Source organism: Tasmannia lanceolata, unplaced genomic scaffold (assembly GCF_043159265.1).
Source record: "Tasmannia lanceolata isolate RefF3 unplaced genomic scaffold, GAP_Taslan_0.1 ptg000013l, whole genome shotgun sequence".
In the NCBI taxonomy this organism is placed as follows: Eukaryota; Viridiplantae; Streptophyta; class Magnoliopsida; order Canellales; family Winteraceae; genus Tasmannia; species Tasmannia lanceolata.
The window spans coordinates 41,129,972-41,157,255 of NW_027518690.1; the positions used below are offsets into that span (position 1 = coordinate 41,129,972).

Here is a 27,284-nt window from a genome sequence, read left to right on the forward strand (position 1 = left end):
CATTCACAGGCTCTTGCTATATTTAAAAGCAATTCAAAGTTTGAGTTGCTGAAAGTTGCGAAGACTAGATTTGCAACTCATTATACTACACTTAAGAGACTTCTTGATGTAAGGGAGGTGTTGCAGATGACAGTATTAACAGATGCTTGGAAAGATTGGTTGAATGCTTGCACTGACAAAGTGATGATAGAGAGGGGCGAGATGACAACTACTTGTGTAGTCTCTGATGAATTTTGGACGAACATAAAATTGGCATTATTAATTACGAAGCCCGTCTATAAAATGATTAAGTTCACTGACCAGGAAGGCTGTCTGATATCAGAAGTGTACAAAGGCATGGACAATATGTTAGGACAAATAAAAGATAACTTGAAAGATGTGCCTGACATGTACAATCATATTCATGGTATTGTGGTGGGACGATGGGGGAAGATGAATGTTCGAATGCATGCCTTGGCTCATGTACTCACTCCAAAATATTATGACCCTGCATATCTCAATATTCCAGCACCAGGCGGTGGTAAACGAGTCACCCCAGGAATGTAATTGTTTCTCATATTGTGAATTTTCATAATGTAATTGTATTTATCTTCATTTATGTTATCGACTGATCGATTATTCAATTTTATTTTCAGATAAAGACCCTGAAATCATGGATACTGTATATGAAGCCATTATGGATCTCTCCTCTGATGATGAGATGAGTGGTACGATTAGACGTCAGTTATATGATTTCATAGGAAGGGTTGGACGGTTTTCCAGTAAATTTGTCAGGGAGGATGCGAAAGATCCCAATGTGTGTGTGACCAAATGGTGGAACTTTCATGGAAGTCATGTACCAGAGTTACAGTCAGTGGCCATCAAAATTCTCTCACAGCCTATCAGCACATCTTCTGCAGAGAGAGTATGGAGCACGTATAGCTTCATTCACAATGTAAAGCGTAATCGCTTAAATTCACATCGTGCTGATACTCTTGTGTACATCCACTCAAATCTTCGACTCCTGTCCAAGTTTAAGTTTGTTTCGTTTTTGCATGCAATAATTGTTTTTTATTATTTATGTCAGATTATTTATTTAATTTTGAATCTATTATTTAGATTTAATGTGGCTGCATACAAAGAATGACCAAATAGAAAATGGGACATCAACCCAGAGCTCCCACTTATGGATGACTCCTCCATAAGAATGGAGGATATGCGATGGCAAGATCTCGATGATGATTTCCTTAGACCTTCTACATTTCGTGCGTCATCTCAGTCATTACTTTCAAGTCCTTCACTCACTATTCGTGACTTAGATGACAATGATGAAGCTGCAGGATCTGGGACTCCAAGAGTGGTCAGTAGCTCGGAACTTGAAATTGGACGACCATCCAACACTCAAGGTCGTATTACTAGTTTCCTGGGGCGTGGAGAACGTACAAGGGGAGGTACAAAATCTTTAACACTTGCAATTTCCCAGTGAAGATATTAGTCTTATAAATATTAATTCATTTATTTAAACTTTTCCTTTACAAAAAATGTAGAAGGAAGAGGAGAAGGAAGAGGACGAGATGACCATGTTTATTCGAAGGGAAAGAGAAAAGCCTAACTTTATTTCTTTTTATTTGAAAATACTGGAGAAATTCTGTAATAATTTTGATATTTCGCTTTTTGGAAACTGAATTTTTTGTTTAATGGTGGAGTCCTGGGCCTCCTGGCTCCTGAATGAAAAACTATTATAATTTCAGTATTTGGAGAATCATGTTTATGTTTAATGGTGTACAGTTGAATGCTTAGATTTTGATTTTCAGGTATTTTTCCTTAAATTTTATCTTTTATTAATTTTTTATCGCTCTCCAACGACTCTCCGACGACTCCCCGGCGAATCCCCGGCAACTCTCCGACGAATCCCCGGCGAAAAATCGAATCCCGCTCCCAACCATCCCCGGAACCTTCGAATCCCGCTTTCGATTCCCGAATCGAATCCCGATTTCGAATCCCGCCCTGGCAACCTGCTTCTTACTATCGTACACCAGATGTGGCGCATTCTAGCCCAATCATAAATAGCGGGCATTTCGAATTTCAAAATGATATTTCACCTGTGGGGATTAGATGGCGGAGTATTAGTGTCTTGGAGAACACGTGTTCCCTTGATGCGGGACCCACAACCATCATTAATAGCTTTTACGATATTTTGCTGCCGATTTCTTCGAGAGATGATAGACAGGTGTCATCTCGATATAGTGATGTTTCTGTACCGCATGGAGTGACCCCTTCGTATTTTGTGGATGGAATTGATGGTTTGGATTGTGTTACTCCAGCCCTTTATCATGGTGTGCGCGGTGGGCCTTGGCCCATGTTATCTAATGAGCAATTGCATGTTCAGGGCCCAAAGTATCCTATGGGCCTTTTTCTTCCCGATTCTACTATTCCGAGCTCATCTGACGATAGACCTGTGTTGGAGATGTTGAATTCTGTGGGATCTTTGGCTACGGGCAGTGGGAGAACATTTTCCGTTGATAGGGCGGTTGTGCGGTCTATCGCTTATCGACTGGATTTCAGCTCTAAGGTGTCAATGGATGTGCTTAATGTGTCTTCAGATCTCGGTGCCTATGATCAGTATCCAATCAATGATTCCAGGGAGGATTTTTCTTCAAAAAGGGCGACTTTAGTTGGTTTTCTGAGGCTACCCCTCATGGTGTGGGAGGTAATTGCACTCAACGAAGAAGACTTGAGTGTGACCGAGAGCCAGAGCAGATTTATGCTGGTAGGAATCTTCTATCGGCAGGGGAATTTTCAGGTATGGAATACGGTAGCACATCTCTTCTGAAGACGGGGGCTTGCAGCCCTTGTGAATTGTCTTCCGAAGAGGTGCGTGGTTGCGGAAATCATAGGCGGGGATGCGAGGAGGAAAGCATGAGGATTATAATCCACCACCAATTACCTCCCTGGAGAATGCGGAGCTTGCCGAGGAATACAGAAATGACTCTTGTGCTGGGTTGGCAATAGATGAGAACTTGATCCCGACTGGTGTTTGGGAAGGATCTAAGGTGGACGCGATTAATTTCCTTGTGAATCACACTGTGAAGATGAGCAGAAAGCTTGGATTAATGTATTCGGGTTTGGATGGGGACTTAAGAAGTATCATAAGAGTTGCGGAGGAAAGGGATTTTGATGATTACTGCGATATGGGGAAGAATTGTTCTGAAATCCCTAGTCGAAAGGATAGGGAATTGAAAAGGTTGAAATCTAGCATTAATTATGAAGGGGTATCGTCAAGTGGCCGAGGGCCGGGGCTACTCCGGCTAGTAATCAATTTTTGCGTAAAGGGAGGAGGAGCATAAAAACGGTGGATCCATGAAGATTATATCCTGGAATATAAATGGTTCGGGTTCTCTGGAGAAGAAGGCGCAATTTAAAGAGTTTATGAAGGAGTTCAAACCGGATCTTTTTTGTATCCAAGAAACCAAATTGGAATCTATTGATAGAAATGTGGTGAGGAGTTTGGGGGCTAGAGCGGAATGGGACTTTATCTTTATTGAATCCATTGGAGCATCTGGGGGGATTTTGATTGCTTGGGATGAATCAAAATGGTTGAAAGTTGAAGAGAAGAGGGGTCGGTTTTCTTTGTCTGTGGTTATTCGTAGACTCGATGATTCTTCCATGTGGTTGTTCACGGGGGTATATGGTCCTAATCTCCGGGCGGAGAAAAAATTATTGTGGGAAGAGCTCTGCAGGGTCATGGAGAAGTGGTCGTTTCCTTGGTGTATTGGTGGTGATTTTAATGAAATACAGTTTGTTAGTGATAGAGTGGGATGTCGGAGATCCAACCCAAACATGTTAGCTTTTGCGGAGTTTATTGCTAAATATAATCTAATTGACCTTCCTCTTTCCGGTGGTAGCTTTACGTGGTCTAGAGGTGGGAGCCATAGCCGTATTGATAGATTTCTTATTTGTCCTGGGTGGTTGAGTTTGATCCCCGAGGTATGTCAAAAAACTATCCCTCATTCAGTTTCGGATCATTGTCCCCTTATGCTTGATCCTAGATTGGAGTCGTGGGGGCCGCCGCCTTTTAGATTTGAAATTGCGTGGCTTAAGGAACCTAATATGGAGAAGAAGATGGGAGAATGGTGGAAGTCTTTCAATGTGGATGGGCATGCCGACATTGTGATTGGCAAGAAGCTGAGATTCGTAAAGTCCAAATTGAAGGAATGGGAGGCTGAAAGAAGAGTGTCAAAGTTGGAAAGGAGCAAATGGTTGGAAAACCGTATTAAGGAATTATCGGGTGATGATGAAAATGGCACCGCTTCAGTAATGGATATGGAGGAGTTGGGTCGAATTAAAGAAGAGCATAAAGGTATTCTTCTACAGGAAGAAATCTCTTGGAGGCAAAAATCTAGGGCGAAATGGTTGAAAGAGGGGGATAAAAACTCGGCTTACTTCCATGCTATGGCTAGTGCTCGTCGTAGAAGAAATAGAATATCTTCTCTTAATATTGATGGGAAAGTGGTTGTGGATAAGGAGGGTATCACCAATGCAATCTTGGAATTCTATGGCTCTCTATATTCTTCGGAAGGCGTAGCTCGCCCTATCCCGGAGGAGGTGAATTTTAATAGTTTATCTATGGTGGAGAGAAATTTGTTGGAAAGACCCTTTGATGAGGAGGAAGTTCAAAAAGGTGTGTTTATGATGAGTAGGGATAAAGCACCTGGACCTGACGGTTTTTGTATTGCGCTTTCTCAATCGTGTTGGGGGTATGTCAAGGAGGGCAATATAAATTTCTTTCATAAATTCTATAATGGATTGGTGTTGGATAAAAGCACGGGGGCAACATTTATCACTTTGATTCCGAAAGTGAATGGTGCAGTAAAAATATTTGATTTTAGACCCATTAGTTTGGTTGGTTGCCTTTATAAGGTACTAGCAAAAATTCTTGCTAACCGGATTAAAGTGGTGATGCCCTCGGTGATTTCGGAATGTCAAAGTGCATTTGTTTCTAAGAGACAAATCTTGGATTGTTCTCTTATTGCAAATGAAGCCATAGATTCTTACTTAAAGTCTGGAGAAGGGGGTATTGTGTGTAAATTGGATACGGAAAAAGCTTATGACCGAGTGGAGTGGGGGTGCTTGGACTATTTGTTGGGGCGTATGGGGTTTGGAGACCGGTGGAGGGGGAGGATTAGAAGATGTGTTGAATCTGCATGGTTTTTTATTCTGGTCAATGGCTCTCCTCAAGGGTTCTTTAAATCTTCTAGAGGGTTGAGGTAGGGGGATCCTCTTTCTCCTTTTCTATTTGTTATTGTAGCTGAGACCTTGAGTAGATTGATAGCTATTGGAAGCGGCAAGGAGTTATTTCGGGGTTTTGTTGTTGGGCAGGATAGGGTGGAAGTGTCTCATTTGCAGTTTGCAGATGACAGTCTATTATTTTGTTGTCCGAATGATTTGTACATTTTAAATTTGAAAGCGACTATTCGATGCTATGAGTTGATAACTGGCCAGAGGGTTAATTTCCAAAAATCATGTATGTTTGCGATCAATATTCCGAGTGAGAGGACCATCAGGCTTGCTAAAATGGTGGGGTGTAAGTTGAAATTTCTCCCGTCCTCGTATTTGGGTTTACCGTTGGGTGTGGGAAGACCCAAGAAGCATTTGTGGGATCTTATTGTGGAGAGAATTGAAAGACAACTTGACACGTGGAAAAGGAACCTTATATCCAGAGGGGGGAGATTGGTTTTAGCGAAGGCCGTGTTGGCTAACATTCCTATATATTTCTTATATCTCTTTAAATGCCCAACCAATGTGGTTTTGAGAATTGAGCAGATTCAACGTAGATTTTTATGCGGAGATTCATGTGATAACAAGGGTATTCCGCTTGTGAAGTGGGAGAAGGTTTGCTTACCTTTTAAAAATGGAGGTCTTGGGATAAGAAGAATTCGTGAATTAAATCATGCCTTATTAGGCAAGTGGCTGTGGAGGTTTGGAGAGGAGCTAGGTCAATTTTTGGTGCAAGTGGTGAGTAGTAAGTATGGAGCAAAACCTGGAAATTGGGAGTCAGACAATCTTTACAACTTGAAGGGGGTGACTGTATGGCGAGATATTTTGAAAATAAATCATGATTTCAGCAAGGGCATCTGGTTTAAAGTATATTCGGGTGATCGCATTAGATTTTGGCATGACGATTGGTGCTCGGCTGAGCCCCTTATGAAGGTATTCCCGGAGTTGTTTGTTGTTGCTGCTTCAAAGGAAGCTATGCTTAGTGATTGTTTTGTTCGAGTGGAGGAAGGGGTGATGTGGATGCCGGCTTTCAGAAGGAATTTCTTTGATAGAGAATTGGAAGCTTTAGCTCGTTTTATTGAATTGCTTGAATCTTGTTACATCAAACTGTCTGAGTCAAATAAAAGGATTTGGAGTTGGGACCCATCTGGCTTCTTTTCCGTTAAATCTTTTTATTCCCATCTTGTTCCGTGTGGTGCGCCATCTATCTTCGCCAAGGTGTGGAAGTTTCCTTGTCCTCCTAGGGTATGCCTTTTTGGTGGGCGGCGTGTAGGGATAGGATCCAAACAATTAACTCTCTTCGGAAGAGGGGTATGTTTTTGGTGTATCATTGCTCCCTATGTTTGGAGGATGGAGAATCAGCTTGCCATCTCTTTATCCACTGCAATGTTGCTAGAGAAGTATGGGGGTATATTTTGGGGAGATTTGGGATCTGTTGGGTGTTTTCTTTCTCTATTTCGGATGTCTTTTTGTGTTGGGAGTCCGTGCCATGGAAGAAGAAGGGTAAGATGTTGTGGAAGATTTGTCTCCTTGCTACATTGTGGGTCCTTAGGAAGGAGCGAAATGCAAGGATTTTTGAGGGGTCCAATAGATCGCCTTACCGGTTATACATAAATATCATTGCTCTTACTATTTCTTGGGCGAAATGCTTGCCTCTGTTCCGCTTTGTCTCTGCTTATGACTTATGGGAGGTTGGAGGGTGGTGTGTTTGAGTGGAGAATACCGATCACAGGTGGTTCAAGAGTGGGAAGCTCCACCCATTGGATGGATGAAACTTATTTGATGGTTCGAGCTTGGGCAATCCTGGACCGGCGGGTATTGGTGGTATCTATCGGGATTCCAGAGGGGCTACCTTGTGGGCTTATTCGGGGCCGTTGGGAGTGTGTGACTCAAATGAGGCGGAAGTCAGAGCGGTACATCAGGGTATTAAAAGAATTGCAAGAGACCATATCGACACAAATATAGTGAAGGGGGATTCATTAAATGTGGTTAGGTGGCTCCGTGGAACCGCGGCTCCGCCTTGGAGATTTTGGTCATTTTTTTACGAAATCTGTGATTTTGTAGAGGGCTCATCCATTGTTTTCAACCATATTCGCAGATCTGCAAATTGTGAGGCGGATTCTTTGGCTAGATCCGGGGTTGAGAGATTAGAGTTGGAGAGCTTTGATTTTTTTTCCTCCTTGAGGTTATTGTATTTTTATTTTCTTTATTTCCTTGTAATCCTTTGGGAGACTTTCTCGGTCTTCCCTGTTTTAATATAGTTGACTTACAATTTCAAAAAAAAAAGTTTCAAGACAACAATTCAAAACCTCACTCTGGCCGTCTGTTTGAGGAATGAGGATGATATGCAGGACCCATACGAAATTGTGTGCCTTGCATTTTAAACAGTTCTTGCCACAATCGACTAGTAAAAGTCGGGTCACAATCACATACAATGGATAAGGGCATGCCATGCGATTTAAAAATAATGCTGACAAAGGCTTGTGCAACAGACATAGCTGTATATGGATGGCTAAGGGATACAACATGAGCATACTTGGAAAGTCTATCTACTACCACCATAATTACTGATTTACCAGCTGAAATAGGTAACCCTTCGATGAAGTCCATAGCAATATTTGTCCATATTCTTGTGGGAATGGGTAATGGTTGCAAAAGTCCAGATGGAGAGATATTTTCATACTTCATCCTTTGACAAGTGTCGCACTCTTGGAGGAACCGCTTCAAATCACTTCGCATTCCTGGCCAATAGAAGAGAACCTTAATTCTTTGCAAAGTTTTGGCGTAACCAGAATGCCCAGCTGTAGGTGTATTGTGCATCTCTTCCAAAATTTTATTTTGAAGAGATGTGGACCCAACAAAGATTCTCCCTTTATAATAAAGAAGTCCTTCACGTACAGAATATTTGAGAGAGATGTTCTCCCCCTTATCCACCTTACTTTTCAACTCAAGAACCTTGGGGTTATTGATCTGGTCATGCTTGACCTCCTCCCACCAACTAGAGAATGGCAATGATATGGCATATACCTCTCGAACATCATCCCGTCGTGAAAGAGCATCGGCTGCTAGATTTTCCTTCCCTTTCCGATACTCAATGCGATAATTGTACCCCATTAGCTTGGTCAACCATTTTTGTTGAGCTTCCGTGACAATTCTCTGCTCTAAGAGGTATTTCAAACTATGTTGATCAGTTCTTATGATGAATTGACGGCCGAGAAGATAGGGTCTCCATTTTTGTACAGCTATGATAATACCAAGCATCTCTTTTTCATATGTTGATGGGCTCTTCCCTTTAAGGATTGACTGAGGAATGAATGGGGCCGTCCTTGCTGCATTAGAACAGCGCCTACACCTTGTCCACTTGCATCACATTCTATCACAAATTCCTACTGGCGGTCTTACCATGGCCTCTTCTAAACTTTTGAATGCCGATTCAGCAGCTTCACTCCATTTAAATGAGTCCTTCTTCAAAAGAGCAGTGAGTGGGCCCACTATTATGCCATAACTTTTGATAAATTTCCGGTAATACCCGGTCAGCCCAAGAAATCCCCTTAAAGCCTTTGCGTTGGACGGTCTTGGCCATTCTAACATTGCTGAAATTTTTTATTTGTCCACGGCAACACCATTTTTGGAGATCATGTGCCCCAAGTACCCTATTTCTTCCTTGCAAAATTGACATTTTGACAACTTCGCATATAATTTGTGAGTCCTCAAGATAGATAAGGTAATATGAAGATGCTCAAGATGGTCTTTCAATGAACTAGAATAAATCAGGATGTCATCGAAAAATACCAAAATGAATTTTCGCAAATAAGGCTGAAATATATCATTCATAAGACTTTGAAACGTCGATGGAGCATTGGTTAGCCCAAAAGGCATAACCAAGAATTCATAATGCCCATCGTGCGTTCGAAAAGCAGTCTTGTGAATATCATCTTGATGAACTCGGATTTGATGATATCCAGAACGCAAATCCAACTTCGAAAAGAAACAAGAGCCATTCAACTCATCAAGTAATTCATCTATGATGGGAATAGGGAACTTATCTTTCACTGTCTGATGGTTGAGAGCACGATAATCAACACACATGCACCAGCCTCCATCCGCCTTCCGAACTAACAAAACTGGTGAAGAATAGGGACTCACACTGGGTAATATGATCCCCGTTGCAAGCATCTCACGAACCAACTTTTCGATCTCGTTCTTTTGGAAATGTGGATAGCGATAAGGGAGAACACTGGTCGGATAGCTCCCGGAAATCAATGGAATTTTATGATCATGCAACCTAGGAGGAGGCAACCCCTTAGGTTCTGCAAATACATCTTGATATTCTTCCAGTAGGGATGTCATCTCTTGGGAAGCAAGCGGGATATCTGCTAGTCTTGGTCCTGTTATGCTGCAGAGTTGGAGAAACATCCTTTTTCCTAATTTACGGAGACTTTTCCCAATTTCACGTGCTTCTACTACCTTGGTTGGAGATGAACTCATCCCCTCCCACTTATGACATATTCCATCAATGGTGAACTCCATTTTCATATTTAAAAAATCCCAAATGACAGGCCCCAATGTTTGAAGCCAGATTGCTCCCAACACAACATCGCATCCACCCAAGGGCAATATGTAAAATGTAGAATTAATTGAAAGTTCTTTCACCAGTACAACCAATCATGAACACCACCCCTCACTGACGATCTTATCACCATTTGCCACCATTACCTCAAACCGGGACTCCCTTGTTGGCTGAATTCCGACACGTTTCAGAGAAGAAGGATCCACAAAATTGTGGTGGGTGCTCCCTGAATCAATCAAAATCGTGACTGGTTTTTTATTTATGAATCCTTGAACCCACATTGCCTGAGGAGCTCGAACTCCAGCAATAGCTTGTGAAGAAATTTCAGGTGAATCAAATTGATCTGGATTGTTTAAATTCTCCTCCTCTTCTCCACCCGGTTCAAGTTCTTCAGGCCAAGGTCCTTCAATAAGAAATAATTTCTGTGCTTTACATCGATGCCCCGGAAAGAATCGTTCGTCACAATTGTAGCATAAGCCCTTATCACACCTCTCCTTAGCTTCTGCAGGAGTGAGTCGTTTGATAGGTGGCAAAGATGGATGATTTTCTGTGGTTTTAATGGGGACTGTTGGAGCAGCCTTGGAGGCTGCATAACGATTAATTCGACGACGCTTAGCCACCTTCTCCTCTTGTAGACGAGCCAATCAGACGAGCCAATCCAATCGCAGCAGTAAGAGATGACGGCTCAAACATCTGGACATCCAATCGAATGTCATCTTTGAGTCCATGAACAAAGCAACTAACTAAGAAGCCCTCGGAAAGCCCCTCCATTTGGTTAGCAAGGCGCTCGAACTCCACTTGGTATTCTTGCAAGGACTACTCTTGACGAAGCTTAGCTAGAGCCCCAGCATGGTCATCATATTTGGTAGGCCCGAATCTGTTTGTGATAGCCGCGATGAAGTCTCTCCAAGAAACAAAGATCTGAGTCTTTTCGTACCATCGATACCATTGTAGAGCTTCTCCTTGTAGGTGAAACGCAGCAATGGTGAGTCTTTCCTCAGCTTCAGTGTGATTATACGAAAAGAATTGTTCAGCCCTATATATCCATCCGGATGGGTCTCCTTTCTCGAACGTGGGAAAGTTAAGTCTCACAGTGCGAGATTGAATTCCTCCAGTTGAATGGGAATTGGAGGAATTAGTATCATCCCTTCGTGATGGCACCCGGCTTTCGCCTCTTCCCTTGTTCGCGAAGTTTGTTATCGCATCAATCTTGATGTCTGTCTCCACCTGTTTAGCCTCCATAGCAGCAAGCCTTTGATTGATCTCCATCAAGGTCTGCTGTAAATTAAAAGAATGATCCTGATCCGCCATTGAGCCTCGCTCTGATACCATTTTGTTAGATTTCTTCCTCCTGCCACCTATGCTTAAGTGTTGAAGAGAAAGAAAAGAACACAACTTCGGTTCACTTGAAGGGGAACCGTAGCCTCCAATAAACTTCAAAGAAGTTTGGTAGGAATTTTCATATCATTCCATTGATAATAATCTCAGATTAAATACATGAATCAAAAGGATAAGATCAAATACGTTAAAATCCCAACCAGAATCTCTATCCAAATCTCCTAAAGAGTTATTCCATCCAAACCTCCTAAAAACACTCCAAAATACCCAACTACCAAGACTCCTAAACTTAAGGGACACTTTTATTGGACTCTCCTAAACTACTGGACTCCCCAAGGAAGGACGTATCATCGGGAAAGGAAAGGGAAGGGAAGTAATCTGACCTGGCAAAATGGAAAAGATAGGAAAAGAAACCTGACAGAAAACTTGTCAGAGTGTCAGATGAGCTTTTCGTTGCCAAGAAACCTGATAGAAAGCTGAAAGAAACCAACGAAAAATACAGAAAGATGTGTTCAGTTGCACAGAAACTCAACATAAACATGTTAAACATCAGTATTGGACACTGATTCCATAGTACACATATCATTCTAAACTAGCAAAGAAGCAATAGGCTAATCCAAAGAATCAATTCAATAGCATAGCAAATAGGAGAAGTAGCACAGTCCAAACTACAACTACTACAAAACAGAAGAGATCAAATAGCATACCGCATGGACTCAAATCACCACCCAAATCACAATCCCATCAAAGATGTTACACCATTACCTATCCCATACAACATGGACCCAAATTATACCCCAAACACAACATGGAAAGGGGCTTGTTCCTTTTGTCAAAAAACCAATACCCACCCCATACAACATGGACTCAAATTATCAACCATATCTCAAAAGATGTTAAACCATTACCCTGACAAGAATCAAATAAAAAATAAGAGAAAAAATGACCATCCCAATGAACCTGCATGCCATAGGAGGCAGCTGACCATACATTAAAATCAAAAAGAAAATGCATACAATGTTGTGGGAATCAAATACAAGGTAAGAGACAACTGACTTCAATAGAGCTGTATAATAGTATTGATTGGATATGTTATGCCCAATGATGGCATTATAAATTGTAATTTGAATGAGCTCGATGCTCGGATCCTAGTTTTACATACAAAGTTCAAGATCAAGACATATCAAAAGTGAATAACTATTAGATCCAAACATTGATTCAGAATGGAAGTATTTCTATGATCTATACTGCTATATAGCTCATGATCAAGACATATCAAAAGTGAATAACTATTAGATCCAACCATTAATTCAAAATGAAAGTATTTCTATAATTTATACAGCCCACTCCCAACCCACACACATTGCAAGAAAAAAGAAGCACCTAGCAGGTTGAATGCATAAAATATAAAAAACTGAATAAAAGAAAGAATTAAAAATATACCCAGAGATTAAAAAAAAACGTATAAAAGAAATCGTAGAAAGTCAAAAACAAGGAACTCAAAAACACAGAAACCCTAAAAAACCTAATTCAAAACAGAAAATGCAAAACCCTACCCAAATTCGAAACGCTAAATCCGAAAACGAAAGCCCTAAATCCGGCAAAAAAAAAACGAAAATCCTTTGAAACCCTACCCAGACCCCTAAATCCGGTAGAGAAGAGTACGAATCAGATAGGTAGAGATAGATAGAGAGAGAGAGGGGGGAGAGAGAAGAGAGTTACCAGAAGAGATGTTTTGTCGATTGTAAGAGAAAAGGTACGGGAAACGTACGAAGCAGGGGTTCACGTTCATCCAAAGGACTAAGAGTTTTGTAGGCTATTTTCCCCCCGCCCTTGACGGCTGGTCACTTGCCCACCATTTGACCTCTCTCTCTCTCCACACACACACACAACAGAACAGTTGGTGGGCCCAACAGAAACCGTTGGTGGAATGGTGTGCCCATCTTTGAACAACGTAGGCCCCGCCCATACCACACAATAGGATAATCCAAACCGTCCATTTGATGGGCCATAAACGTAAATAGGTTGCATCCCAAAATATCATTTCCATTGGCTGATCCTAGCCTCCCGATCTAAATAGAAACTACATCTTATGCAACCTCTATAGATTGTAGGGTTGTGATCATCCTATGTGATTTTTGGGGCACAACCTATTTACATTGTGGCCCATCAAATGAATGGTTTGGATCATTCTATGGAGTTGGTCGTGAAGTAACATTAAGGCCCGTCCAACACAAAGGACGATCCAAGCCGTCCATGGTTTGGATAATCCTATGGAGTTGGTCGTACAATAACATTAAGGCCCAATCGTAGGCCCCACTGATATTTTTTCAAATTGAAGCGTACCATCCACAACATAGGATGATCCAAGCCGTCCATGGTTTGGATCATCCTATGGTGTGGTTCGTACAGTAACATTAAGGCCCAATTTAGGTCCCACCCATATTTTTAAAAATGAAGTGTACCGTCCAGATCATAGGATGATCCGAGCCGTCTATTTGATGGGCCATAACGTAAATGGGTTGTGCCCCCAAAAGGGTTGGCCCATCAAATGAATGGTTTGGATCATCCTGTGGTTGTACAGTAACATTAAGGCCCGTCCACAACATAGGATGATCCTAGCCGCCCATGGTTTGGATAATCCTATGGAGTTGGTCGTACACTAACATTAAGGCCCAATCGTTGGCCCCATCGATATTTTTCAAATTGAAGCATACCGTCCACAACATAGGATGATCCAAGCCGTCCATGGTTTGGATCATCCTATGGTGTGGTTCGTACCAATTTAGGCCCCACCCATATTTTTGAAAATGAAGTGTACCGTCCAGACCATAGGATGATCCGAGCCATCCATTTGATGGGCCACAATGTAAATAGGTTGCGCCTCAAAAATCATTTCCATAGGATCATCACAACCCTACAATCTATAGAGGTTGCATAAGATGTAGTTTCTATTTAAATCAGAGTGCTAGGATCAGCCTATGAAAATAATATTTTGGGACGCAACCTATTTACGTTTATGGCCCATCAAATGGACGGCTTGAATTATCCTATGGTGTGGTATGGGCGGGCCTACGTTGTTCAAAGATGGGCCTACCATTCCACCAACGGTTTCTGTTGGGCCCACCAACTGTTCTTGTTGTGTGTGTGTGTGTGTGGAGAGAGAGAGAGAGAGAAAGAGAGACCGATCAAATGGTGGGAAAACGTTAGTCAGCCGTCGGGGGGGATATCAGCGCCCGTCTTTTATTATTAGAATTTTAGTTTTAATTAGGAAGTCTTATCGGTTTGGTTGCTGAAATTTTTTTGGTTCTTGGGATTTCTATGGAGCAAAAAACTGCCTGGGAGATTGGTGGAAAAAAACACTCCCTGGAAGTATCCCGGTAAAATAAAAATCCCATGTTTGGTTGACCAGACTATGGTAGGGAAAAAAAATTGCGTTGTTTGGTTGCTTGAGCTGTTAGGAAGAAAAAAAATCTTCTACAAGCTTATTTTTGGTTCCTGGGAATATTTTTTTTTCCTAGGTAGGGTTTCGTGTGGGGTTATTTTGGTTCTTGAGATTATTTTGGGCCCAGCAACCAAACGTGGGTTTCCTGTGGAAATTCCACAAAAGTCCCGAGAACCAAAAAAATTCTGGCAACCAAACGGAGCTGAGTTGGACATTTATCTCTTCCTAAGATTTAGGAATTTAGTTTTATTTAGGAAACTTTTCAAGAGTTTGGGTTAGGGGTGTTCATTATCCGAATAACCGATCCGAACCGAATTGGTTCGCTCGGTTCAGTTCAGTTGTTTTCCTTTTCGGTTCGGTTTCGGTTTTGGTTTTTTTTTTTTCTTTTTGGAAATTCGGTTATTTGGTTTCGGTTATTTTTAAAAAAATCGGTTAACCGAAATAACTGAAATTATGATAAAAACCATTATTTAAAAAAAAAAAAGTGCTATATGGGCACTCCGTAGGATGATCAAAACCATCCATTTGATTGATCACAACTTAATTAGGTTGTGCTCAAAAAATCATTTCGATTGGATGATCCTAGCCCTCCGATCGAAACCAAGATTTTGTTTTTTTCTCTTTTTCTCCCACTATTCGGTTATTCGGTTATAACCGAATAATCGAATTTTTAATAGGTTGGTTTCGGTTCGGCTTTAAAATTTTCGGTTTGGTTTTGGTTACCGAAATTTGATAACCGAAATTATTTCGGTTATTAAATTTCAGTTATTTCGGTTCGGTTATAACCAAATCACCCCACCGCTGGACTACTTTGAGTTGGTGTAGAATTGGGAGAGATTTTAGGATTGTTTTGATAGTAGGAAACGTCAAAGAAAAGGCCTATAAATATGGCTTCATTATTGTAAACGTTTTGGTGGCTGAGCTTTATTAATAAAAGTTTGTTCTTTTTAGGAATTGAATTCCTTATATCTTCATCTTCTTCATGATTTGAATTTACAGACTGAAATAATTTCAGTTTTGTATCTTTCTTCCCCATCTCCTTCCATCTTGTTTTATGCAAGATTTCACCATTGAAGCATCCCCATATCTGCTTCTATTTATCCCCAACTAACGCCACCTTGTTTCAGCCTTATTTTTCTTAGGTTTCTTGGTAAAACCAGTCCCTATTTGCAGCCATTAATCCTATCTAAAGATCCCTTGTTTTAGCCCCTGTTTATGTTGTTGCTTAAATACCACTTTCTAATCATTTTCTCAGCCTCAAAACAGCCCTTTAGTATCCCTTAACCCCTTTCCAAATCCAGTTTAAACCAATTTTAACTAGGCGGCCAAAAGAGTCTTTTCTTCTCACAAAATCTCTATTAAGGTCCTTGGACCAACAGCCTGCACCGTTCTTGCATTAGAAAGCAAAATCACTTTTGCTTCGGCCGACACTTTTCTTTCCAACCAAAGCCCTTGTTAAAACCACCCTTTACATAACCAATTAGAACCCTCCACCGTTCTTGGGCCCAGCAGCCTTACGTATAAGCTGCCCCCTTATGTATAAATCCTGGCTTCGCCACTGTATGTATGTATATCTAGGTGGGTCTCATTCTTATGGGAATCATGACCTGCAAAAAATTGAAAAAAAAAATCAAGAATAGGCTAAAGCAAACCAATTCTAACCTCCAAATCAAACAAAAATCAAATCAAACACCATAAAAGCGAGGATTATGTTGAGAAAACTCACAAATTTAGGGCGAAGAAAAACCTACGGAGAAGAATCAGATTGTTCTTACATCGCTCAAGATCCAAGCGTTTGCTGCTGTAAAATGGGTTTCTTATGTTTTTCTTTGGCAGCTGCACGCTGTGACTTTCATAGTATGATCTGCACTTTCATACCATGTTTACCTCTTTGCCAAACAATTATTTGGCTATCATGAAATTAACCTCAAAACATATGAAAAGCTCAAAGGATTTAAAGCAAAGGAGAATCCCAATAGTTCCCTATTCTCTCTTATATGCCCAACAATAATAAAAAGATTTGGTTTTCTTGGAGCACAGGGATTCTGCATCAGTAAAGGAACTATGAAGAGGCCTTACTTTCATTCTCCATCATCATACCTGCATCATCTCAGGTGCCTCTCCTTCTTACTAATCTAGGGTTCTTTTCCAATTTTTACTCGAATTGATTATCCTTTTTCTCTTTTTTTTGGCTTATTTCTGTATTTTATTAAAACCCAATGTTGTTTATATGTTAGTAATATGTATTGGATTGTATTTTCTTTTTCTTGTATGTTTCATGGCTGTGGTTTCCTTCTCTGTTTCATAACCATGTATTGTTTTTTCTTGGTTCCAACCATGAATCTTTCCTTGGTGAAGTCAAAATAAGGCTTGAAGGATCAAGGTCATAAGATCTTCTGATCATCTTGGTATTCTCAATGGCATTTGGGGTTGGGATTAACGGATCTGATCATGTACATGAAACTTGATACCTTTTTCGCTGGGACTTCTCTCTATTTTTCTCTTGGATTACAGCAGAAAAGACGTGATTCTGTTGTCATTCTCAGTGCCAATGAGGATTTCTTCATCGAGATTATAATTTCTAAAACATGAAATTATATGATTCTCAGACACTGATTATGCCACTCTTCCAGAGATTGCTTATATTCAAAATGTGCCAAAACTTTAACCGTAGTATATCTTATGTGCATACCAAGACTTTCACCATGTCCATTAAAAAAAAAAAAAATTTGTCACAAGGCATGTGCAAATATACGAATTTTGCTTTTCAAACAAGAGGATCTACAAAAGGTATGCATTGCTGTTTCTGCATCATATTATTTCTATTATATTTTAAACAAGAATCTTCCCACCAATCATTTTTATTGGAATGGGTGAGGCTCACTTCTATAGGAGTGTAGTATGTGTAAGAAAATGTTCAAACTCAACCTCTCCGCGAAGTAAGTCATTTCCAAAATTGGATTGCTTGGCTGCACTTGAAGGAATTCACCCTGCTGATATGGATAAAAAATAATCAATCATCTCCTCTTCTTCCTTCACTCCAACCTATATACAAAAAGAAAGGGAAAAAATAACAGATTGAAACTATGTCAATGCCAAAACACCTTGAAAGATCCAATTCACACAGAGAGAAATAATTAGACTATCGAATTTCTATCCATAAACCTATCTGGATGCTGCAGGTTCTTTCAAAACTGTGAAGATGACCCAAATAATGCAACAATAAGTCATGACCAGTGGCACGGGTTCTCAGATTAGCTGTGAAATACTTTATTTCTCTTGGTCTGCACAAGTATTGAGGCTTCAAAATAATATTTGCCGGTTTGGGAAGCCTACTCATAATTTCAATTAACAGCAATTTGAGGTTAGACACGACTTTGTCATTGCAATTTCAATCCAAATTATTTTTTGTATTTTTTTTAATGATGGTAAATTTTGGCAATTTCAATCCAAATTATATTCATTTAACGGAAAATAAACCATTATTTTTTAAGTCTTAGGTATATATTTTGAAAGCAATGAAATAGATGAAGGAATCAGAATATGAAATTTCTCTGTGGTGTTTTGGCATATCTCAACCCTCTGACCATGAGGATGAGTATATTCCAGTCTCACTGTTGATGGTTGAGTGAAAATTTCAAGCATATCTCAACCCTCTGACCATGAGGATGAGTATATTCCAGTCTCACTGTTGATGGTTGAGTGAAAATTTCAAGCATCCGGATATAGGACTATCAGCAAATTGAAAGTTCATACATTTGGGGGATATTATGCTTAGTCTTCCCACTTTTGCTTGAGGCCTGTTAAATATTTTCGAGTTTTTCTTATTACTAATAAGAATTAGCAGTTATTATGAGTTTCAGAGTGCAAACAGATTGGGTTGTGTACTTTTCCCGATCATAGATCTGACCAGGTTTTGTGTCTACTCTAAGTGACGTGACTGGGGATATGTTATGTTGTTATGGATTAAAATTTCTTCCAAGGAAGCCAGCAATTGATCTGTATCAGATTTGTTTTTTTTTTCTTCTTTGACAAATTGAATAATCTGGTAGGAATAAAGCAGTGAAAACACTTTGTGGAGGAGATGTGGAAGGTGCATATTTGATAACTTTGTCATTCAGGGGTTGTTATAATCGATGAAGGATGCGAAAACATAAGATAGCAATTGAAAAAGTAAATGGAAAGCGTGTATGAACTAGGAAGCATCATCGTGGGAAATGAACATGAAGCATGTAATAAGTTTCGCGGGAAACAAACAGGGAGCATATAAACTGAGATTAGGGTTGAAATAAGTTAGGCAAGAAATGTCATATAGGTTAGTGTTAGAAGTAATTCAAGAAAACTTCGCGGCTTATTAGATACAAATAAGAGATATTTATATCTTAAAAGAATAGATTTAATTATTTGGATTTAATTTTTTTGAAAAAAATAGTTTCACGACATTTTTATTCGAAATTTTAGATGAGCCTTTCAAATACATTGCACTTTAGGTACTATCTTTTGGCATTACAATAACAAGAAACACTCGTCTAAGAAAAAATAATCACCTATCTTGATTAAGATGAAGCATATTCGAGAAGATAAAATAAAATAAAATCATAAATAGCCCAAGTAAAAGATCATTTCAATGAAGCCCCTCTCTCTCTCCCTATGAATCCAACAGGAGAAACAGAGACACCAACAATACCATTGAGAAGAGATTTCTGCAACTGCCAGGTTCAAAACATGGGAAAAAAATAAACAGTGCACTTTCATAAATATTACAAAAAAAAAAAAAAAAAACTTAACCGGGAAAACTTAAATGTTGTCGATCATTTGGCATTTCAGGGAAAAAACCGGAAAGAAGTACATAGACACATCCGTGATACAAGTAAACTGGTGTAGCGGAAGCATCAGGGAAGATTACCGCCTTACCTCGACAAAGAAAAACCTTGAATCCACAAAGGGAATGAGAAAAACTAAGCAAGCAATCATCCAATCATCATCAGTCCATCATTCATATCATCATTCAATTAATAGAAACATCATTGAAATATCAAGCATCCTAGTCATTTTGAAACCTATTTGAATGCTTAAATTAGGCCTAAAACCATAGCCCGTGGCCCTTTCCTATGTTACTTAAATAACAAGCATCCTGATATAGGATGGTAGTCCCCATGAAACCCTTTCACATGTTACATGTTGGTTACTTGAAGAATTCCCACAACCAAACAATTATTTGGAAGGACATCTATCCAACCCTACTGTCTTTCGAAGCAGAGAAAAAAATGACTTTTCAACTTATCCAACATTAGTATGAATAGAAATTGTTTCATCAGCATATAACCTAATGAATTCACACCACAGTTTCACAGCCCAATAGCCCATCAATACAAATCACGGATTACCATCATCTCCAATACTTTCACGCATTGACTTAATTTCACTTTCAAGACATCACGTATGGTACAAAATCAGAAAGAATCCTACTTTAAAACCAGCACTCGTAAAATTCAAATTCACGGAGGCAAAAAAAGGAAATAACAACATTCCTTTTCCTACAAACTTAGGAATATTAGTGAATTTTATAAGCCAGAAACCAAATCCCTATATCCAGAGAGACTTTCATAATTATTCATGAGATCATAATTTTTTCTTCCAGATACATGTTAGGTTTGTAGTTCACTTGTATTGTTAATTTCTGCATTTAGAGTTCTGTTCTTTTTTCTTATACATACCTGAAATTATATTTATTTTTCCATGCCTATGCCGAAAATTAGTTGTTAATTTCTGCATTTAGAGTTCTGTTCTTTTTTTCATTTACATACCTGAAATTATATTTATTTCTCCATACTGATGCCGAAAATTAGGTAATACCAAGGTCAACTTAAATGCAATTCCAAATTCACCCAACTCAAAACACTGGGAATTTCAGAAACAGTAAAATAACATAGAGAAAGAAGAGAAGACCACTTATCTACATAATTTCATCCCTCTAGCAAAAGAAAAAACCACTAGAGGATTTGCTCCAACAGATAAATCAAATGATACCCATTAAAAAGGGAAAAAAATCCCACTCGTCAAATAGCAGAATCAAAATTCATAGAAAAAAAAATAACAATAAAACGTGATTTTTATAGGCACCATTGCATCTTCTGTCATTTTTCCTAATTGCTTCCACCACTGAAGCTCTTCACTGGTTTTAAAGTAGAACAACAATCACACTGAGAGGGAGTGAGAGAGGGAAAATCATTTAAAACTTACAAAGATTCTAATCTATTGCCCGCTTCCGTCAACCGCTTCAGCAGGTTGGATTTGCTCTCGATCTACTTGAGAGTGTGTGGGAAGATGATGTTGGATTTCATCTACTTGTGGGTGTGAGGGAAGAGGAGTTGGATTTGATCTGGGTCTACTTGTGGTTGTGAGGAATGATGAGACCTCTGCTGCCGAGGTTGGATTTGATCTTGGTCTACTGGTTGTAAGGAATGAGGAGAACTCCGTTGCCGTCGTCGCCTTTTCTGCTTCATGATCTGAGATTTGATAACCTTGCAAGGGGAGACGGCATCTTTGTTGCAATGTACCTCGTCGCGCACAGTGACATATTCTCCAAGGATAGTATAGTTATCAATTCTCCAAGGATGGTATAGTTATCAATGTGAGCTGACTCCCTGACAACAGAGTTGCAACCCACAATACTATTAGAAACGCGGGCGTACTTCTGAATGGTGGCTCAGCGCATAATAGTGAATTCCACCAGTCTAGCTCCCGAGTGAATCACACATTCGGGATCCACAGATATATCAGGCCCGATCTTACGGTCATCGCCAATCACAACACTCGGATCGACCAATACATTTTCAATTATGTGAGGACCGGTGGCCAATTGAGGATCCAAGTGTTGTGATTGGCGATGACTGTAAGATCAGGCCCGATGTGTCCGTGGGTCTCGAATGTGTGATTCACTCGGGAGTTAGACTAGTGGGATGCACTATTATGCGCAGCGCCACCATTCAAAAGTACGTCCGCATTTCTAACAGTATTGTGGGTTGCAACTCTGTTGTCAGGGAGTGGGCTCGCATCGATAACTATACCATCCTTGGAGAATATGTCGCTGTGCGCGACGAGATACGTTGCAGAGTGAACAGGATCACATTATGTGAGGACCGGTGGCCAATTGAGAGGGGGATTCTCTGCGCAATAATTGCAAATACAGTCCCAACCCTAGCAGGTAGTCGCCGGGATCTTTTACGTCCATCCGTAATGTAGTAAACACCATTCCGTAGAGTAATGTAGCAAACGCCATTCTGTAGAGCATTCGTTCTGCTGCAATCTTAGGCAGGACGTCTTTCTCAATTGAGGAGTGAGTCAATTCAATGCGATCAAAGATAGAGGGATTCATAATGTAGATCCCAGTGTTGATCGTGGTAATGAAGACGGTTTTTGGTTTTACAAAAACTTTCTTCACTTTCCCAGTCCCCCGCTCGATATCCACGAGTCCATATTTCGATGGCCCATATACCTATCAGCATTAATAACTTATTTCGAAGCTTCTAACATGAATCCTATAATTGAATGATAAGAAAAAAGAAAATTTGAATTACCTTAACCATTATGGATGCATCTCTGCCATAAGCTTTATGGAATTGAATCAGTTCTCTTAGCGGCTAGTCAGAAATAGCATCGCTGTTCATGACAAAAAACGGCTCCTAAGAGTCATTAAGCAACTTTTCTTTTGCACAAGCAAGTGCCCGTGCGTTTCCGAGCCGCTCACTCGCTCAGTCTTAGGCAAGACTGTGATATTGATACCATGTGTAGTTCTAAATTGGATCAGGGAATCCAATATCAGCTAGAGATCTACAAATTTTTAGCTGCAAATTGATCTTCGTGTTGATAGTATGGTGAGAAAAAAAAAATGGGTCCTTCTTTATTTTACCTGCTTTGATTGGTCGACGACTAAAAGGCCCTCCGGTTGGTCATTGAAGGCCAAAACAACTTCAGTTATGCCTATGTTTTTCAAAGCTTCTATCTAAAAAAAAGGTAATAAACAAATAATAAAAGGAAAGACATAAACAACAAATGGTTAGTATATAGAGCTTGATTCAACCATCAAATAAACAAAGAAATAAAACTAGAGCATTGTGAGTGCAAAACAGATTATTGGACTCAACATTACTTTTAATTTTCAGTCCAATAATCAGTTTTGGACTCACAATCGGTTCTCAAAATCCAAGAATAAACATAGAGATTGGACTTTGAACATACAACAATGGTTTCGAAATATACCTGGTGAAGGATCAAGGGTTTGTTAGCAAATTCAACGAATCCCATGGGAAGGGTAAGTGTTAATGGATCGAACCGCGTGCCAAATCCTCCAACAAGAATGAGCGCCTTCATGGTGAAAAAACCTGTAGATTGAACAATAATAATAAAAAAACACTCAGCAGACAATACAAACCAAGGGAAACAACATATAGCTAATATAAATGGTGAGTGATATAACGCTTATAAAATGCTATGAAGGGCTTATTATAGTTTTTCGTTCTTTCCTATATATATATTTTTTCTTTCTACCTTGACTAGGTGCTGAGAGGAAGATGAAAGTGATTCAATGAAAGAACGAAAAACAGGGTAAAAAGGAAAAACGAATAGTACCTAGCCTTGCACAGATAGAAATCGCAGAGAGAAACTAGGGTTTTGCGGTAGAAGGTAAGAGTGAAAAAAGAAGAAGAAAGAGAGAGACGTTATATGCTTGGGTATCTTTTAGGGTTTTTAGGTGAAAGGACTAAAATACCCCTGTCAAGTAAGTAAATTCTGGGCACGCTTCCGCCCCTTTTTGAAATGTTTCTCTTTCAAAGCCTCCCTCTGCGGCTTTGCTGACCCCACATATCGACATAGCACGTGAGATGCACGTGTTGATAGTTGATGAGATCTTACTAGTGTTTTTTTTTTAATAATGTAGGCGATATAAGTTAGGGGTGTCAATGGATCCACTTCGGATCAGATCCACCTGTGTCTTAGTCACGATCCATTCAAATCCCTTATCGGTCGGATCGAATTCGGAGTGTTCTTCGGATCCTAATTCTTGTGTCCCGGTCACGATCCATTTCAAATCGGACCGTCCATCGGAGTGTCCTAGTAGGTCCTGCTTACAAAACAACAAAAAATCTCATCCTTCTTCATTTGAAATGAACTCTAAAACTTCCTCAATTTAGAAAACAATTAGTCACTATATCTAATAATAACCCATGATTTTGATGAAGAATATGATCTATTGTTGAAAAGAACTCCAATGTTCGAGGGTGCGTGACAATAAAACTTTTGAGTAACTAATCCTTGAAGATGAGTGGCAAGTTTACAAGAAGAAAAATCAATTGAGGATAGGAAGAGAAAAAGATGCCTGGAAAAGGGGCAAAGTGGAAAGTTGTAAGGTAAGTAAGACTTAGTTCATTTTTATGAAAATACCTTTCTTTTAAGTATTAATATAAGAAATATTCCGATGCTATTTTTGTAAAAGAATTTCACATCGTGACTATCCATCAGATTTTTTTGCCATGTCTTGATCATGATCCGAAATTTTTCGGATCTTACGAAGAGGATCCATAATATGTCCATGGATCCTTCTCATGTGCCTAGATCTCGTTTATTAAGGTTTGGATTCGAACTTTCCATCGGACACCCCTGGTGATAACAAAATTACGTTTAGATTCGAGTCCAATAATTAGTTTAGAAAGAAATGATAATCTTAAACAAACAGAGCCTTAGAGAGATGATATATTACGGTTAATCAGGACTGATATCATCATCAATTGACTATTCAAGTTATTTTGTTTAATAAAATATGCAGGAAAATTTAGAAATATTTTCCTTCCCAAACTTTTCCTGAAAATTTTCATTCCCACAATTTTTTGTGTGAACATTCTGCAACATGCTAATATCAAGTGGTAAGTGCAGAATAATTCTTACCGAAAATCTGCTAAAAAGTGAGCGTATGGGGCCATTCTCTCCTGAAAAAATGAGCCACAAAATTCCTTTTCTGCCAAATTGCCTAGCAAATCCCCGGCCTAAAATAGATGATAAGCACTTGGTATACAGGCATACAGTTGGGACGTGTGAATCAAAAATACACTTTGAAGGGGCTGTCCGAAGTAAGAAGAAGGGGCAAATATATCACTTCCCGTATTTCTTTCTTTCTCAAAAATAATTAGTCGTATGTAAGTATACATCTCGATTTTTAGGGGAATGGTAACAATGCAGATGATCTCAATGTGATCTGAATCCTTCACCTGAGGGCTCTTCACTTGTGAATGATTACGGCTAAGAATCTCTCTATTCCACCATTTCTAGTCCCTTTCAATTACAACCCATTGATCATACAATTGGGACCATCGACTAAGTGTAATTTTTAGACTACCATCTCCTTGATCGGAAAATTAAAATTATGTGATTAGTGCTCAAATTCATTTGGCCTCCCATGATCATCATATCCTTAATTTTTCTACCACTAATAAATTATAACAGCTCATCTAATAAGAACGCAAATTTCAAATCTCAATTCTGATTTTAATGTTAGTTGCCAGATTGATTTAAATTTTTTTTTGGCTCGCCGTAAAATGGGAGTAAAACAAATTTTACGCCCGTTTTCTCAATTTGGATTTTAATGCTAATTGCTTAATTATTTTATTTTATTTTATTGGCTCGATGTAAATTTGGCGTAAAACAAATGTTATGCCCATTTTCCACTTAAACTGCGAAATGCCTTCTGCGATGTCCCTAACAAATCACTTATTATTATTAGGGATCTGTTAAGGTTCATCGTGAAAAGGCATTTCACAGAACTTCTGTTGGGAACTTGGTAGGCAATTTATGCGAAAGCCATTCTGCGCTAACTTTTCCAAGGAGAGAACAACCACCGGTCCATTATCCGGGCTTATATTAGAACATAATAGGGTTATACTATATACCCAACATTAAATTCGGTGATTTGTACTTTGATAGGTGAAATCTAATCTCCATCGAGAAAGAAGATGATGAAGGCTTCAATTTTGTTGTTCATCGGGCGTAACCAAAATTATTATATTTAGATCAGTTTGGTTATTCTATAGAATTAATCGAGCTATATTATTCAATCCGATGTTCGTAGGTACACTAAAAATACTATCAAAATTTTATGTTGAAGGTGTGATTGGTGGAACTGTAGCAGTGGTGGTCCAGGGTAAATGCTGAAAAATATAAAATGTACCACTGATTTTTAAAAAAAAATTCTTGGCATGGACGATCTAAACCAGGTAGTAATTCTTCAGGGTAATTGTTGTTTGCAATTATAGTAGACAGAGGGCACACCGTTTTGAATTAGGTGTGCGTGACTGATGTGTTATTTTACACCAGATTTTTCTAATGGGGTTCGGCACGGGGATGACGGTGTTCATGTATGTAGAGAAGAGGGTTGAAGAACTTGAGTACTAATTTTCCTACTTCCTTCTTCTTTCCGCATTTCACAAAAGAGGGCTGATAAATTCTCCCCTTTCGAGGATAAATTCGCCTCCTTTTACCATTCACAACTGGTACAGCTCTCTCTTTCCCACTCTCTTCCATGAACCTTTGGTGGGCCTAACTAGTGAATTGTTTAGACATTTAATAGAGATTTCTATATGGTGTGGTTTATCTACAGATTACAGGGTTAGGATCATCCAATGAAGATGATTTCCAGGTCATGATCTCGTAACATTAGGGCTCAACGACTAAATGGTTTGGATCTTCGAACAAGTTGGGCTTCATTGTATTTTTTAAAATATACGCTCACCTATGAACATACTCAATATGCTGGCCAGCTAATGTATGGCACCTATGTGGTATAATTCATTGGGGCTACTCTGTTCGAAGATTCAAAGTGTTTATTTGTTGAGCCACAAAGCAGATATGTCGTGCACTAAAAATCATCTCCATCAGATGATCCTAACCATCCAATCTATTACAATGACACTATATTTAAATCTATGTGGATTGATGAGTTAGTTTCATCCAAGGAAGGTGAATTTTGGGGAAAGGCATATTTACTTTTCCTAGTAGAAAATGAACGGTTTGGATTTTCAAACAAAGTGTGCCCAATTGTTTCTTAAAAAAAAAAAAAACACATTTTATGGTGTCCATCTTCAAATATCTAAACCATTCATTGTTGGGCCCAACTAAGAATTCGTGTTAGAAGTAGGGGTGCAACTTGGTCGGGCTCAACCCGAACCCAATGGGTTCAACCCGATTTTAGCTCGGGTTGGGTTGGGTTAGGGTTGGGAAAAAGCCAGCCCGACTTAATTTCAGGTTGGGTTAGGGTTGAGGCCTTGGCAACCCGACCCACCCGACCTCTGTCCTCTAAGTTTTTCATGATTTTCTTAGGATTAATATGTTTTTCCTTGTATTTTTCTGTTTGGCCTTAGATGAACCCGAACTCAACCCGAACCCCGACCTGATTTGAAGGCGGGTTGGGTTAGGGTTGACCATCCTCAACCCGAGGCTCGTGTTGGGCCGGCTTAGGGTTGAGGGAATGCTATCTCGGGTTGGGTTAGTTGGCCTCAACCTGACCCGAGTTGTACCCCTAGTTAAAAGAGAGAAGAAAGACAATAATGGTTGTTATAATAGGTAAGGGTGGGGCCTAAAGACCTAAATAATTCACTTGTTAGAGATAAAGAGAGATTTGTACTGGTT

At 39.5% G+C, this 27,284-nt stretch overlaps 1 protein-coding gene, 1 long non-coding RNA gene and 1 pseudogene across 8 annotated transcripts in view; 1 reads left to right on the forward strand and 2 right to left on the reverse strand.

Annotated features, from left to right (window-relative positions):
• Positions 1-12,971, reverse strand: part of LOC143890118 (mannose-1-phosphate guanylyltransferase 1-like) — a 29,224-nt pseudogene extending 16,253 nt beyond the window's left edge. Inside the window, exon 1 of the transcript XR_013255119.1 lies at positions 12,887-12,971. The product of XR_013255119.1 is annotated as a mannose-1-phosphate guanylyltransferase 1-like (transcript). The remainder of the gene's footprint in view (positions 1-12,886) is intronic.
• Positions 12,972-15,540: 2,569 nt separating this feature from the next.
• LOC143890121 (uncharacterized) lies at positions 15,541-16,902 on the forward strand. Its single transcript, XR_013255125.1, has 2 exons — positions 15,541-16,466; positions 16,650-16,902. It is a non-coding gene; the product is annotated as an uncharacterized LOC143890121 (long non-coding RNA).
• A 451-nt stretch (positions 16,903-17,353) lies between these two features.
• Positions 17,354-23,300, reverse strand: LOC143890120 (putative mannose-1-phosphate guanylyltransferase 2). 6 transcript variants are annotated; one of them, XR_013255122.1, is made up of 6 exons: positions 23,241-23,300; positions 22,872-22,993; positions 22,522-22,610; positions 22,190-22,271; positions 20,853-22,107; positions 17,354-17,654 (listed from the first exon to the last, which is right to left on the reverse strand). XR_013255122.1 is itself a non-coding variant. In XM_077394679.1 (4 exons), the coding sequence occupies exons 2-4, from the start codon at positions 22,980-22,982 to the stop codon at positions 17,595-17,597; spliced, it is 264 nt and encodes an 87-aa protein (XP_077250794.1). In that variant the 5' UTR covers positions 22,983-22,993; positions 23,241-23,300; the 3' UTR covers positions 17,354-17,594. The 6 variants fall into 6 exon arrangements, 1 of the variants encoding a protein (XP_077250794.1); XR_013255123.1 differs by having other exon boundaries at positions 22,190-22,405; XR_013255124.1 differs by having other exon boundaries at positions 17,354-17,602; positions 22,522-22,614.
• Between the last annotated feature and the right edge of the window lie 3,984 nt (positions 23,301-27,284).